The sequence below is a fragment of the Hylobates moloch genome, unplaced genomic scaffold, assembly GCF_009828535.3.
Source record: "Hylobates moloch isolate HMO894 unplaced genomic scaffold, HMol_V3 SCAFFOLD_15, whole genome shotgun sequence".
Lineage (NCBI taxonomy): Eukaryota > Metazoa > Chordata > Mammalia > Primates > Hylobatidae > Hylobates > Hylobates moloch.
In genome coordinates, this window is record NW_026652290.1 from 12755248 (window position 1) to 12771742 (window position 16495).

Genomic DNA, 16495 nt, shown 5'->3' on the forward strand with positions numbered 1-16495 from the left:
ACATTTATGTATTTCTTTTTAAATAGGGGACATCCTGAAGTTCTTGAAAAAGAAGAAACCTGAAGATGCCTTCTGTGTTGTGGGAATAACAATGATTGATCTTTACCCAAGAGACTCGTGGAATTTTGTCTTTGGACAGGCCTCTTTGACAGATGGTATTCCTTTTTTGGCATTGTTGTTAGAAGCTTCTTCAGCTTGCGAATATTGGAAGATGTTAAAAGAGGGAAAAAATTCCAACCAAGAATCATATTGATATTTAAAACTGTACGGTATTTTCAGTTGAGACATTATGCCATAATGGGAAGTGTGCTGTTGGTAGATTCTGATAATCTAGGTTCCAGTTGGCCACTCACTACCTACATGACCTTAAAGGTAACAATACCCACATCGTGGAGTCATTTGGAGATAATTTACATAAAAGTGCCTGTACATAAAAAGCTTGGATAAGCCTGGACAGCATAGTGAGACTACATGTCTACAAAAAAATAAAAATGTAAAAAACTAAATTAGCTGGGCATGGTGGCACATACCTGTAGTCCTAGCTACCCAGGAGGCTGAGGTGAGAGGATTGCTTGAGCCCAGGAGGTTGAGGCTGCAGTGAGCCATGATCACGCCACTGCACTCCAGCCTGGGCAATAAAGTGAGACTGTGGCTCAAAAAAAAAAAGTATATATAGGCCTGGCACATATATAGGCATTCAGCATAACAGCTAGTAAACGTCAGTAATTCAGTAGCAAGGTGAATTAAAGCAATTACAGTTTGAGCTATTATTAATGGACGTGAAAATCTTACTAACTGGTTTTCAATTCTTTTCATAGTCATCTTGCACAGATAGAATAGCCATAGACTAAGCGTATGCTTCTTTCTCATCCTACGACGTTTGTTTTTTAATGTAAAGAGTCAAAACTTCCATCTTTGATTTGAGGTATGTAGTAAACCTTGACTCATTAGGAACTCTGCATGCTAATATTGGGGATGGGAGAGGTCCTGGAAACCAGTCATATTTTTAACCTTTTTTTTTTTTGTCATCTCTCTACTTATCTTCTCCCCTCCCCTTCATTTTTGTTCTTACTTCTCTAACTTCATCCCCAAGAATCCACGACAGACTTGAAAGGGAAAAGGCTCCCCAAGGGGAGTGGTTCATTAGTGTTCTGGGATGGGGAGTAAGTACAGGGACTATCCTGAGAGTTTATGGTCTGTCTGGATGTTACATTAGCCTTAGGATTTGTGTGGGGTGGTAAGCTTTTTGGGACAAATGTTTCTACTAGAGGTGGGGGCTGTAGGGTTATAGAGCCTCTTCCCACTTACTCCTTTATTCTTTATTCTCCATTTTTGTGAGGTTTCTTGTGGCCCCCACGGCCCTACCAACATGCACTCTTGGAGATGTGGGTCACTACTCTCTTACTGATTTTGGTGGTGTGAGGTAGCTTTTTATCACAAGTTTTCTCTTTTATTATTAACCTGATAGAGATGGAAACATTGAAAAATAATTCTATCTACCTTTTATTTTTCTTTCGAGACAGGGTGTCCCTCTGTCACCCAGGCTGGAGTGCAGTGGTGTGATCATGGCTCACTGCAACCTCAACCTCCTGGGCTGAGGGGATCATCCTGCCTCAGCCTCCCGAGTAGCTGGGACTACAGGACCACCACACCCGGCTATTTTATTGTATTTTTTTTTTTTGGCGAGATGGGCTCTCCCTGTGTTGCTCAAGCTCATCTGGAAGTCCTGGGCTCAAGCGATCCTCCCGCCTCAACCTCCCAAAGTGCTTTGATTACAGGTGTGAGTCATCACACCCAGCTAAAAAAATAATTTTAAAACCATTTGTTCATTTATCTAGATACTGCTAGCTAATTTATCTTATGTATTTGAGGAGGTCAGGAAACATTTCCCCAAACTGTACTTACTTTAATTCTTTTTTTGCTAAGTTTCTTAAATATTACATGACATAAAAGATTTACATAGGAAAGTAGCAGGATTAGACAGTGACAGTATCTTAACACAGTGGTCTTGTTTTCTCCAAGTTTACAAAGATTGATATTTTTAAAGTGAGACGTGTTGACTACGAAAGAAAATAATCTATTTGTAGGGTTATTGGAAGAAAGAAATGTCCTTGCTGAAAGTATTCCCGTAGTGAAATATGCTCACACTTGATTGGCCAGAGGGGGTTACTTGTGATACAGGAATAGATTTAGTGTTTTCTTAATTTCCAGAATGCTATCTTTCCTTAATTTTCGAGTATCAGTCTACACTTTCTGGGTAAAGGGAGGTGAGGAAGTTGTTTTTGAATCAAATTAGATTGGACAAATCTACTATGGGTTTATTTTCTTTAAAAATGTATTACTTTAAAATCTGAATGAGAGACATAAATAAAAGTCATCATGTAAACAAGTCGAATTCTGAAGCACTACTCTGTAGGGTGAGTTATGTAGCAAACCGTGTTCTCTTGTGCTTGCAGAGATGGTTGATATAACTCTAAATGTAACACAGGAAGTCAGTTACAAGGGTATTTATTCTGGTCACCAGACACCAGTGACATAATAGAGTTGGGCTGCTCTTTAAAAAGGGAGTGGGGGTGGGGCAGGGGAAGAGGTTATTCTGTCTAAAGCCGTGGTTTAAAGCATGGTCTTCAAGACATCAGGGCAGTTGTCCTCAGTCAGTGCTGCGTGAGGGAAGGCCAGCAACCCCTCCAGATACACGTGTAACAGATCTGTTTAGTGTGTCCTTAAAGAGTGAAATCATGACTGCCTATTGTTCATGTGATTTTTTTTTTTTTTTTTTTTGGGACGGAGTCTCACTCTGTCGTTAGGCTGGAGTGCAATGGTGCGATCTCGGCTCACTGCAACTCCGCCTTCTGGGTTCAAGCCATTCTCCCCCCTCAGCCTCCCGAGTAGCTGGGATTACAGGCACCTACCATCATGCCTGGCTAATTTTTGTATTTTTGTAGAGACAGGGTTTCACCATGTTAGCCAGGCTGGTCTTGAACTTCTGACATCAGGTGATCCACCTGCCTCGGCCTCCCAAAGTCCTAGGATTACAAGTGTGAGCCATCATGCCCAACCCATGTGGTTATTTTTTATGATTCCTTTTTGAGTACTTGATTTGAAGTACTTGCTACTTTCAGAAAAAGACTTCTTTTGTGGGAAAAGACTCTGAAACTTCAGTTTCTTAAGTATTTGACCTCAAGTCCATTAAGTTTTACAGGGCAAGGCAAAGTGGATAGCAGCAAAATATTTTGATAGGGAAATCTGGGGCAAAAGTCTTCCTTTTTGGTGGCAAACCGTAAGTGTATCAGATGGTGTGGACGCAGTGACACAGAGGTGCACTCACTAGCCAGATGGGCCAGCAGGCTCTTCTTTCTTTGGTCTTTCCTCAGGGACCTTACTCATTCTGTCGCTGCTTGTCCTCATTTTGTAGGTGTGGGGATATTCAGCTTTGCCAGGTATGGCAGTGATTTTTATAGCATGCGCTATGAAGGCAAAGTGAAGAAGCCCAAGAAAACATCTTCAAGTGACTATTCAATTTTTGACAACTATTATATTCCAGAAATAACTAGTGTTTTACTACTTCGATCCTGTAAGGTAAGTTATTAAAAAAATCCGACAGGACGATTGTTTAAAAGAGATCTTAGTTCCGTAAACTGTATATTGTCAGTCCTTAAGATAATATTATAAATGAGTTTGTATCGTTTGTATGATTTTGATGCATAGTGCTTGACTGAAATGATCAGTAAAACAATTTAAATGGATACCTTCATATTGAAATTTACAATATCGGTGCCAGTTTTTTTGTACTACTAGTTACACACAGCCTTGGCCGTACCCATGTGCTATTACTGTAATTCCTGAATTCTGGTGTGAGTGGGTAACCTGCTTTTTCAAGCTACTGTGGTCATTGGGCAAAGCTGCTTTCCCCAGGCCTCTGGAGGACCTCTGCTCTGGCCTCTCTGGGAGCATGGGCCTTCCTGCCCTGGGCTCCAGGCTACCCTCGACTGTAGTTGTCCTGGCGGTTCCTGATATCCCCAACTCAGTTTTGTGGAAAGCCTATCTCCCCTTTCTCCATAGCCAGAGAGATGGGCTTTTCCTTCAGCTAGAGAAATTCTGCTTTTACCTGTACTATTTGTTGGGGTTTGACAGCTACACCTCTGAGAACTACATTGTCAAAGTGTGTTCCATGGGCCCCCTGTGTCATTGCCACCTGATGTTCTCATTAACATGCAGATCAAGCCCCCTTTCTCCCAGACCTGCTGAAATCAGCATCTCTAGGGAAGGGCCCCAGAATCCGAATTACAATGAGTACCCTAGTCTAGATCAAGGGTTCTCAGCCAGGGGTGATTTTGCCATCCAGGGGATATTAGCAATGTCTGGAGACATTTTTGATTTTCACCATCAGGGAGGGAGTTCTGTTGGTATCTAGTGGGGAGAGCCAGGGATGCTGCAAAGTATCGCACAATGCACAGGACAGCCTCCCACAACCTGGTCCAACATGTCAGCGATGTTGAGGTTGAGGAAGTCTGTAGCAAGAAAGGCAGTAAGACATTTGGGGAAATGAGGGATTATTAAGTCTTTGAAGGTCTGGATGGAGTGAAGTTTTGGTGATAATGGTAAGGGAGTTGATTCCTATGTTTCTTGGAAAAGCAAGAAAAAGAAGAGATGCGTAGCTTAATGTGATGGTGGTCTTATAAAGCCTCAACATGATTGTCTTGCAGACTTTAACCCATGAGATCGGACACATATTTGGACTGCGACACTGCCAGTGGCTTGCATGCCTAATGCAAGGCTCCAACCACTTGGAAGAAGCTGACCGGCGTCCTCTAAACCTTTGCCCTATCTGTTTGCGCAAGTTGCAGTGTGCTATTGGCTTCAGCATTGTAGAAAGATACAAAGTAATTTGGGGGGTGGACAGTGTAAAGAGGGGGAAGTGGTTATCTGAGTAGCAAACTGACGTTTCTATTATATCCTTCTCTAGAGTTATAATTTATCAGAGGAAATTAGTGTAAAGATAAGCAGGAAGCTGTGGTTTAAAAACGTGAAGAAATGCCCTTCTTAAAAACTTCAGCTTGCCTTTGAGTGATTTATGCTTACAGTTCAATGAGAAATAGTGGAAGAAGTTTCCCTGCTTCTCTTCCATTTAAGGCAAGAGAGCTTGACTTTGCAGAACAGAATAAGTATTGATATGTGTGGCAAAGTTCATTTTTTAAACTCTGTAAGTGTGTGGACAGGATTTATCTTTCCAAATATGGGACAGAGGTATGATGTTCATTTGGAGGAAAAAATGACTTTCTTTAAAAAAAAAGAAGGAAAGTACCTAATCTCAGTATGCATGTGTGTGTGCCCACACTTGCCCACAAACATCAATATACATTCATGTGTCTATTCTCGGGTATGACTGTGCATTCAGGTGACTGCACAGAAATGTCTACACACGTGTTTTCACATACATATGTCTACCCAGGCCTGTGTGGACACTTATATGTGTATATACGTACATGTCAAATTAATATAATGCCTTGGGGAATATTTAGCAAGTTGAGAAAAAATAATATCCTATCATGCTAGTAACAAAGTGTAAGAATGAGTGTATTTCTTTTTCATCTTTTTTCAATGCATACTTTTGACATCATTTGTAATTCTGTGTATATTTGGTATGTGCCATTTCACTCAGTATATCATAAGCATTATTTCATATTCACACCATCATTATCAAATGCAGCATCTTCATGGGGTAATATGTCACCCTATGATCTAGAAGCCAATGCTCCTCTCTTGCCTGATGGTATTTTGTTGTGGTTTGTTGAAATACGCATCTTTCATGCTTTTCCAGGCACTGGTGAGGTGGATTGATGATGAATCTTCTGACACACCTGGAGCAACTCTAGAACACAGTCGTGAGAATAATGGGAATTTACCGAAACCCGTGGAAGCCTTTAAGGAATGGAAAGAGTGGATAATAAAATGCCTGGCTATTCTCCAAAAATAAGGACCTTCAAATAGGAGTGGTTGAAATAAATAAATACTTGCATGTTATGCTTTCATTTGGGTGGAATACTTCATCGGAATAAACTACTGATCTTGTGCTGTGTCAAAGTAACAGACTAGAACCTTCTTTCAAGTACCTGAATTGAAATGAAACTCATTTTGAATAATAAAAACTCTAGAAACTCTATCTTCTCATCTTACTGGCCTGGTCTGTGGCAGCAGGCACATTATTTCCATTCCCCAAATATGTTTAGGTCTCCCAAGAAAGCTGGGACTGGCGGTAACGAGCAAGTGAATAACTTGAAGAAGAACTGTAGATGCCCCAAGGAACCAACCAACATAATTTCCAGGGGGTGATTTTGTTTTTAGAAGAGCTGCTCCTCTCTGTTAGGCCCAGCCAAGTCACATTTTTGGACGTCCATGGGCTCTGATCTTCACCACAGCCCTCCTCTTCCTAGAGCCTTCCTTACTCTCTCAAGTGCATTACCTCGTTTTTTTCTCTTGCAGGTTGTCACCTTATCCCTGAAAGAATGAACAGCTTATATCAGTTTTTAGCAGCTTAAAATACGACCTCAGGAATATTTGCAAGTGAAAATAACAATGGTCCTTCCACTACCACCACATTTGGTGATGGGAGTTCTGTTGCAGGTCTCAGCTATAACATAGTCATTTATGAGGGATCTTACAAATAGTATGTAATGGTATTTGTATTTGTGAGTGTTGCACTTTTTCTATAGATTTAGAGCAGCTTTCAGGTTTATTTCAGTAATAATGTCCTTCTCACCTTACATTGTCAAGTGTTTACTTGAGTCAGTGAGAGTTTAATGGGGTTATCTGTTGGGGTGCCATGAATGCTGATGAGGGCCTGCAGAGTGTGAACATCAGCCCCATTGCTACGGGGGTGGACAGGTGGAAAACCTCAGACTTGACAAACCACCTCTGCTAGATAGATGTATCTTGGAAATCTGGAAATTACAGTGCATATTTTATGGAATGCCAGTGAGCAGACAGCATTTCCCACTTTCCTATCTTACCTTGAGGGTAAGACTTAAAGGTATATATATATTTGTAATTTGAAACCTAGATTCTTCATTGTTTGATGTATGCAGTATGATGTAACAAACTGTAGAAATGATCCCTGAAAGTATAGTCTTTGATGTATGCAGTATGACATAAGGCACATTTTATATCTGAGTCAGTGGTTTCCCGTGGATTCATTCTCCTACTTGATTGAACCCATTTAAGTCATTTTAGAAAATGGTGGTTTGCTATTAAAATTAATTGGAGAGAATACTTGGTCATTCTATTAGCAAAAGGAGACTGATGGAGCATGGTGTTTTATGGATTCTGTTACAGGGCTTATTTCCTCCTTGAATAATGTACTTAAAAAATTATTGTCCATTCGATTACATTTTTTTTTTTAAATTTTCCTACAAGGCAAGCACGGTTTTAGTCCTGTAGGTCAGCCTTTGTCACAAACTCTTTTGAACTAAGATTTGCCTAGTTGAATAAATAAGGTCCATTTGTGTCTACTCTGCACTATGAGACCAGGAGAAAAATCATCTAAGAAATCATTCACTCTTGCTAAAAATTGAACTAAACATAAATTTTATATGATGCATTTATTCATCAATCATAAGTGCTGTGTATAACTATATATTTTTGGATAATTTCTTAGGGTTCAGCTTGAAGATATAATTTGCCTACTGCAACTAAATTTTATATACTATGGTTAAATCTTTGTAGTTTTAAAAAATAATTTTCACTAAATAAATCCAAGCAGATTTTGCTCTGCAAATGCTGGCTGAACAAAGTATTGAGCTAATAAAGATGATTAATAATTTTCTACTGTCTAAATACTCTTAGAAATCAGTGAATTTGGAATGTTTTTCATTTATGTCATAGATCCTGATTCCAGGCACCTGTGGAGTTAGTAGCTCTCCGGTCAAGAGATTTTTTCAGGCCTCAGACTTCTAGTGGTGAGGGTTAAGTAGAAGAATTTGGCGAGGATTACCTGTCGGTTCTTGTCCAGCTTGCTTTTTGAAACACACATTCCCCTGATATGAATAATTTACATTTCAAGCCCTACGAGGGACAGAGGGCCGCACTGCTCCCTCTTGGGAGCAGGAGTGCTAAAATCGAAGCAGGCAGCTTCGGGACCGCTATAGCCGGCCCTGCGCTCGGGCCCTTCCCGGGCAGGAAGCGCGTCGCTGTCCCCGGCTGCGCCCAGGCCGGCGGGCCCAGCAGCTGCGAACCGCCGGCGCGGCACCTGTTTCCGCGCCCGGGGACTTCCCCGGCGGGGCTCAGAAGTGTGGGGTCGGTCGCTTGGCTTCCCCTGGCGTCAGCGACCCAGGGTAACCTCCTCCACTGCTGCCTGCCGTGCAGGCCTGCCTGTGGGAGAGCCACGTGTGCCGCGCTCTGGGCACAGCCTTGGAAAGTCAAGACCGCGACGGCAGCAGAGCAGTGAGTAGAATCAACTCTCGAGTAGAGCATATAAAAGTGGTTCACTGAAGAGTTTGAATCTGTCACTTTCTAGATTCTGATTTCTAGAGTAGCACCGTCCAACAGAAATATAATGCAAGCCACATATGTAAGCTTAATTTCTCTAGTAGTCGTATTAGCAAATGCGTAAAGAAGCAGGTGGAGTTAACATTATATTCTGTTTAATCCAATGCATCCAAAATATTATTTCAATCAGTATCAATGCTGAGTGTTTTATATCCTTTTTTTGTACCGTCTTCAAATTCCCATGTGTATGTTACACTTGCAGTACATCTTACTTCCAACTGGCCACATTTTCAAGTGCTCAACAGCCCCATGTGGCTTGCGTCTATTGTATTGGACAGTGCAGCGCTAGATCAGTACCCAACTCTAGTGTACCCGGAAAAATGTACCCGTGATATTGAGTTACTAGGAGAGGAAGGCTTATTTCAGGAAAAGGTCATGTAAATCTTCTGTCAGTACAGCCAGTGCTGACATTCAAGCTGAAAGGGTGTATGTAGACACTGTAAAGACCACTGGCTTTGGTATTAACTTGTTTCTTTCAAAGCTTGATACTGTTCTCTGTTGCAGCTTGTTTTTTACCCTCCCCTCTTCATTTTCAAGGGCCTGATATTGTCTTCAAATGCATTTCCATTTTTGGAAAGCGGAGTCGTAAAGCATTAATAATATGGAGATTGTTTAGTCCATTTCATGCATGAGGACACAAGCCTGCAGCAGCTGAGTAAACTTGCTTGTTGTTTAACCAATGGCAAAAATGGGATCAGATTCCAAGTCTCCCTAATGTTGAGTTATTTGTTGTTTTTACCGTGCTACATGACCTCATTGAAGTAAAATATCACCAACCAGAACCTAACCATTTTTCCCCCAGATTGTTTACAAGGGGTTATACACGATTAAACTGTCAATTTCTTTTCTGTTCAAGTAGAGTCATCTGGGGTTGCTCAAAGTTGGAGAAATCAGTCTATGTACTGCTGCCTTAGTACCAAAAAAAGAGAGGTGCAATATTTATTTATTTTTGAAATAGGGTCTTGATCTGTTGCCCAGGCTCGAGTGCAGTGGCATGATCACGGCTCACTGGAGCCTCCACCCCCCGGGCTCAAGTGATCCTCCCACCTCAGCCTCCCAAGTAGCTGGGATTACAGGTGTGCACCACCATGCCTGGTGTATTTTTTTTATTTTTATTTTTTAGAGATGGGGTTTTTTCCACATTGTCCAGGCTGGTCTGGAACTCTTGAGCTCAAGCAATCTGCCTGCCTTGGCCTCCCAAAGTGCTGGGATTACTGATGTGAGCCACCGTGCCTGGCCAAGAGTTGCAATATTTAGTAAAGCTCTTGCGACTAGTTGAGGCATTAAAAGAAAGCATTATGAAAAAAAAAGTCTACTGGAAAATAGTTGAAACAAAATCTATTGAGGCAGTATGTTAAAACTCACAGACCTCCATACTTAACCCAGTATTGATCTCATCCCACTGTTTTCTTTAGTGTCTGCTCATGGATCAGTTTTTTCTTCTTTACAACTTACCCACCTATATAGTACACTACTGCTGGGCACTCTGAGACCCATCCATCCTCAGATGCTGAACCGGTGGGTTCTCAGCACAGTGCTTTCAGTGTCCTATGGTTATCCAGCTGTTTCATAGCAGCACAGACTCTCTTGAACTGTAACTGTCAATAGATATCATTTTTTTCTCTTGTGTAACTAAAGGGAAAAAAGTCTATAACTCATTCATTCATTCATGTATTTTTTGATTCAACAATACTCATGGAGCACTGCCTACTGGGTGCCAGGCCCTGCTCAAAGCCTTGGGAATATAGCAGTGAAGAAAGAACTCCTACTCTAATACACTAGTGGATGAGACAGAGAGTCAAGGGGTAAACAGATGCTTTATTTTATTTTATTTTATTTATTTTTTTGAGACAGAGTCTTGCCCTGCCACCCAGGCTAGAGTGCAGTGGTGTGATCTTGGCTCACTATATCCTCTGCCTCCTGGGCTCAAGTGGTCCTCCCACCTCAGCTTCCCAAGTAGCTGGGACTACAGGCACATGCCACCATGCCTGGCTAATTTTTGTAGTTTTTGTAGAGAGGGGTTTTACCATGTTGACCAGGCTGGTTTCAAACTCCCAGGCTCAAGCAGTCTGCCCACCTTAGCCTCCCAAAGTGGATGCCGTTATTACCTAATATCAAAGTAAATGGATAGAAACAAGTACCATTTTGAATAGGATAGGAATGCCTCCTTAGGGAGGTGGCATTTGGAAGTGATCAAATTGAAGGGTCACCTTGCATACACATCTCAGGGAAGGGAGTACCAAGCAAAGGAAACCACAAATGCTAAGGCCTGAAGCTTGCAACAATAAGAACAATTCCAGAAACAGTAAGAGAGGCTGGGTGTGGTGGCTCACACCTGTAATCCCAGCACTTTGGGAGGCCAAAGCAGGTAGATCACCTAGGTCAGGAGTTCGAGACCAGCCTGGCCAACATGGCGAAACCCCATCTCTACTAAAAATACAAAAAAAATTAGCCAGGTGTGGTGGCGGGTGCCTGTAATCTCAGCTACTCAGGAGGCTCAGGCAGGAGAATTGTTTGAACCTGGAGGCGGTGGTTGCAGTGAGGCGAGATTGTGCCATTGCACTCCAGCGTGGGTGACAAGAGCAAAACTCCATCTCAAAGAAACAAACGACAAAAAAAAAAAAAGAAAAAGAAAGGGCCGGGTGTAGTGGCTCACGCCTGAATTCCCAGCACTTTGGGAGGCCGAGGCCGGCAGATCACAATGTCAGATCGAGACCATCCTGGCTAACATGGTGAAACTCCGTGTCTACTAAAAATACAAAAAATTAGCCGGGTGTGGTGGCATGCGCCTATAGTCCCAGCTACTCGGGAGGCTGAGGCAGGAGAATTGCTTGAGCCTGGGAGGTGGAGGTTGCAGTGAGCCAAGATTGCACCTCTGCACTCCAACCTGGGCGATAGAGCGAGACTCCCCCCCACTCCCCCCAAAAAAGAGCCAGTGAGGCTAGTGTAGCAGGAGCAGGGGGAAAAGTAATAGCTTCTATCAGGCAGTTCATGCAGGGCCCATTGCTAAGGATTTATTTCAGACTTGTGCTGTAAGAGGATTACTGTGGTTGCTGTATGGAAAATTAAGGTGGGGGTGGCGTGTTGCAAGAGTGGAAGCAGGCAGGCCAGCTAGAAGACTACTGTAATAATCCAGCTAAGATCATATTGGCTTGGATCAAGGGTCCTGGTGCAGTTGGCAGAAGCAGTCAGCTCCTGGATATATTTAGAAAAGAGAGCCGATTGGATATATGGAGGAGTGGGTATGAGGAGGAGGATCCAGAGTTCTGCTGAGGACACTTTAAGTAGAAGATTCCTAGTTTTATATCCATGCCCTGCCATGCGGGCAGATGTAAGTCAGGAGCTCAGGGACAAAGTTGGGACTAAGAATGGGAGGTGCCAGTGCAGAGAAGGTACTTAAAGTTTTGGTTAAATTCTAGGGTGTATAAGTTGTTAGGGAAGTTAGTGTGCTTGTTCTTGAGTTGCTGGAAAGGCATATAAATGACACAAATACATGGCCACAATATGTATTTTCTCAATAATATTTGGTGAAATGTTCTGGGCATCGGGTTTCCACTCTAATTTTCCCTGTGGGAAACGGATAGTCATTGAAGTAGTTTTGATTTGGGTGTGAGTTGTTACATGGAAAGCGAAGTTCTAAGTTCTCTTGCCACTTTTCTTGTTCTGCACCTTTAGAGAGTCATTACGAGAACTGAACACTAGGGGGACCCAGTTTCCTTACTTATGCAACGGCGGCTGGCCCAGCTCTAGGCTGTGATCGCCCACACTTAGGACCCACGCAATATAAACACAAATCTGAAAACAAGGGCAGCTTCTCTTTTCTCAATGCAATGTATACTTATAGCAGTGATCATTTTTGCGTGTAGCATGTCTGAATTCCTTAAATAGGTCATTTTAAGTAATGTGCATAACCATTACAATTTTTCTTTTTTGAGACGGGGTCTCACTCTTTGCCAAGGCTGTGTGCAGTGGTGCCATCTGGACTCACTGCAACCTCTGCCCCCTGGGCTCAAGTGATCTTCCCACCTCAGCCTCTCGAGTAGCTGGGACCACAGGCATGAGCCACCACACCTGGCTAATTTTGGTTTCGCCATGTGGCCCAGGCTGGTCTTGAACTCCTGGGCTCAAGCAATTCACTCACCTTGGCTTCCTAAAGTGCTGGGATTACAGGGATGAGCCAGCACACCTGGCCACCCTTTAAACAATTAAAGACAATGGCTTCTAAACTCTAGTTCCCTATTCGGGAGCCCCATATTTACAAACTTGTGAAAATAAGAATCATGATTTCTTTTTTATTTTTTGAGATGGAGTCTTGCTCTGTCACCCAGGCTAGGGTGCAGTGGCGTGATCTCGACTCACTGCAACCTCCACCTCCCAGATTCAAGTGCTTCTCCTGCCTCAGCCCCCCGAGTAGCTGGGATTACAGGCATGCACCAACATGTCTGGCTAATTTTTGTATTTTTAGTAGAGACAGGATTTCACCATGTTGGCTAGGCTGGTCTCGAACTCCTGACCTCAAGTGAGCCACCCGCCTCGGCCTCTCGAAGTGCTGGGTGGGATTACAGGTGTGAGCCACCACGCCCAGCTGAAGGAGCATGATGATTTCTGATTTACAATAGTTGAATTGGAGTATGGAAATCTAAATGTAATAAATACCACCTGGTGATTTGAATCTGCGCCACAGGAATGCTGACATAGAATCCGTTTTCTGTTTTATTCACCAGGTATTAAGCAAAGGGAGAAGCAAATAAATGCTCAAAAGCTACATTACATGTTATTGGAGTATAAAATGTATAACTTTGTTAAAAGGTTTGGACACATTTTGTATTAGTTACAGATACATAGGTCTTAAAAGAGTACATGATCTTAAGTCTTTTTTTTTTTTTTTTTGGGACGGAGTTTCACTCTTGTTGCCAAGGCTGGGGTGCAATGGCGCAATCTCGGCTCACCGCAACCTCCACCTCCTGGGTTCAAGCGATTCTCCTGCCTCAGCCTCCCGAGTAGCTGGAATTATATGCATGCACCACCATGTCTGCCTAATTTTGTATTTTTAATAGAGACGGGGTTTTTCCATGTTGGTCAGGCTGGTCTCGAACTCCCGACCTCAGGTGATCCACCCGCCTTGGCCTCCCAAAGAGCTGGGATTACAGGCGTGAGCCACTGTGCCCGGCCCAACTCATTTTTATAACTAGAATAATTTTACTTTTGGGGAGAGAAAGTCTACATAAGGTTTATACTGAAACCTCTTGAAGTCAACAAGCTTAAAGCGGAATCTTTTTAATCAGGGGAAATGAAAACATAATTAACAGCCTGGTGTGGTGGCTCACGCCTGTAATCCCAACACTTTGGGAGGCCGAGGTGGGTGGATCACCTGAGATCAGGAGTTTGAGACCAGCCTGGCCAAGATGGCGAAACCCTGTCTCTACTAAAAATACAAAAATTAGCTGGGCGTGGTGGCACACGCCTGTAATCCCAGCTACTTGGGAGGCTGAGGAAGGAGAATCACTTGAACCCAGGAGGTGGAGGTTGCAGTGAGCTGAGATCACGCCACTGCACTCCAGCCTGGGCAACAAGGGTGAAACTCCATCTCAGAAAAAAAAAAAAGAAAAGAAAACATAATTAACAAATGTGTTAGCTATAATGCCGGGCACGGTGACTCACGCCTGTAATCCCAGCACTTTGGAAGGCCATAGTGGGCAGATCACTTGAGGTCAGGAGGTCGAGACCAGCCTGGCCAACGTGGCAAAATCCTGTCTCCACTAAAAATACAAAAACTAGCTGGGTGTGATGGTGCATGCCTGTAATCCCAGCTACTTGGGAGGCCAAGGAAGGAGAATTGCTTGAACTCTGGAGGTGGAGGTTGCAGTGAGCCAAGATTGTGCCACTGCACTCCAGTCTGGGTGACAGAGCAAGACTCTGTCTCACAAAAAAAAAAAAAAAAAAAAAAAAGTGTTAGCTTCTTGATCTTTCCTATTTTGGGGCAGTTATGATCTAAGAATGACTTTGACCACAATAAATCCTTTCCCATGGGTCAGGACTGTTAGTTCTCAGAGTTTTGCTTCTGGCGGTACTGACCTGTGCCAGTGTTACAGATGTCTGGTGAAGGGGCTAGTAACTGTGGTCCACAGGCCAAATCCAGTCCACTGTTTTTTTTTCTTTTTCAGCCTGAGAGCTAATAGTGTGTGTTTTTTTTTTTTTACGTTTTTATGTGATTGAAAAAATATATATTTCCTGTGTGAAAATCTTGTGAAATTCACATTTCAGTGTCCGTAAATAAAATTCCATTGAAACACTGCCACGTTCATTCATTTATATATTGTCTGTGGCTGCTTTTGTCCCTCAATGGCAGAGTTGACTAGACAGAGGCCTCATGGCCTGCAAAACTTTAAATATTTACTATCTGGATCTTTACAGAAAAAGCTTGCCAACCCCTGGCACGTAGAGTCTGTGCTGTTTACTTACAGGTTACAACAGTTCTCGGAACGATTCTGTAACTGAGTGTAGTCTTTAACTATTTGCCTTTATGACTTTTGATAGGCTTACTCTGGCTACCATGATATCATTTCATTCATGTATTTTTGATTATTAAATTCCATTGATGCTTTCATTCTTATTTCAATTCTTAGATGAAATATGCTTCTTCATTTGATTATATTGTTTAATTTTTATTTCCCTCTCCTGTTATTCATTACTTAATACTTCCCTTGAATTATTTAGTCTTTTTCTAAGGTGCTTTAAAATAGTTTATATGAAACTCAACATAAAATAAAATCGTCCCGCTTTCAATGATCAAAAAAAAAAAAAAAAGGACATAAAAAAGTTTAGGCCACGCACGATGGCTCACACCTGTAATCCCAGCACTTTTGAGAGGCTGAGGCAGGTGGATCACCTGAGGTCAGGAGTTTGAAGCCAGCCTGGCCAACATGGTGAAAGCCCATTTCTAGTAAAAATACACAAAATTAGCCAGGCATGGTGGCAGGCACCTGTAATCCTAGCTACTGGGGAGGGTGAGACAGGAGAATCACTTGAACCTGAGAGGCGGAGGTTGCAGTGAGCTGAGATTGTGCCATTGCACTCCAGCCTGGGCAACAAGAGCGAAACTCCATCTCAAAAAATAATAATAATAAATATAAGTAAATAAAAAGTTCAGTAGAAACTTCTTGGGAAACTTTGTGTCTCTAGTAAAAAGGTTTTGCAGAAGATAAACGTTAAAAAATTATTTATTTGGAGTGCGTCATTGGTGAGTCTTTATAACCTTAATTGCCTGAAACACTGAATGCTGTGAGAGTCAATACAAAAATCTTATAACACAAGAAAATCAGTCTCTTTAAATAAAAAAATCCATAAATTTATTGCAAATCTAGAAGTACCAGAATGTCACTAATACAGAACAAATCAGTAATCTTGTTTGTATTTTCTTCCAAACATTTAAAACCTTGATTATTGACATACTGAAATTGGCATACATTTTGTTTTCATGCAGATAAGAGAATAGACGTGGAGCAGATCCCTCAGAAATCAGTTATAAATATTAAATTGTATTGAACATTCATAGTAAAAAATATGTTGTAAAGTGCTGAAGTCATGTAAGTCTGCAAAACTGCCACAAGCTCAAAGTTCTTCTCAAGCCGTGACAGAGGTTTGCTACATCCACCTTGTTTTAGATATGCCTGTTTTTGACAGACACTTTGTCATTTCCTCCCCCACCCTCCCCAAAGTTTTATAGATTGTCCTATTTCTATGGCTGATAAGATGCCCTACAAAATGTAGCAGGTGGTGATGAACTATGCCACTTTCATTTCAGTGCAGAGAAATATTCAAGCTTGTGTGTACCTGTAACCAAACTAGGCTTGTTATGCTTTTCCCCCTGAGTTGTCATAAATTAACATTAACGATGAATAAAGATGGAGCAGCAAGCATTGACCATCACCTGCAGGGTGAGACTGTGGTA

The 16495-nt window shown here is 42.2% G+C and overlaps 3 protein-coding genes across 10 annotated transcripts in view; all 3 read left to right on the forward strand.

Annotated features, from left to right (window-relative positions):
• AMZ2 (archaelysin family metallopeptidase 2) overlaps positions 1-6163 on the forward strand; it is a 38191-nt gene extending 32028 nt beyond the window's left edge. For all 8 annotated transcript variants that reach the window (XM_032177845.2, XM_032177849.2, XM_058429004.1 and 5 more), the window contains 4 exons: positions 27-155; positions 3416-3579; positions 4707-4883; positions 5822-6163. In XM_032177845.2, coding sequence (XP_032033736.1) covers positions 27-155; positions 3416-3579; positions 4707-4883; positions 5822-5977 — 626 coding nt within the window. In that variant the 3' untranslated portion in view covers positions 5978-6163. The remainder of the gene's footprint in view (positions 1-26; positions 156-3415; positions 3580-4706; positions 4884-5821) is intronic.
• Positions 1-16495, forward strand: part of LOC116483633 (keratin, type I cytoskeletal 17-like) — a 137691-nt gene that overhangs the window by 71225 nt on the left and 49971 nt on the right. The gene's annotated exons all lie outside the window — the stretch shown is intronic.
• Positions 8172-16495, forward strand: part of ARSG (arylsulfatase G) — a 186525-nt gene continuing 178201 nt past the window's right edge. Inside the window, exon 1 of the mRNA XM_032177837.2 lies at positions 8172-8439. The gene's annotated coding sequence lies outside the window, so the exon portion shown is untranslated. The remainder of the gene's footprint in view (positions 8440-16495) is intronic.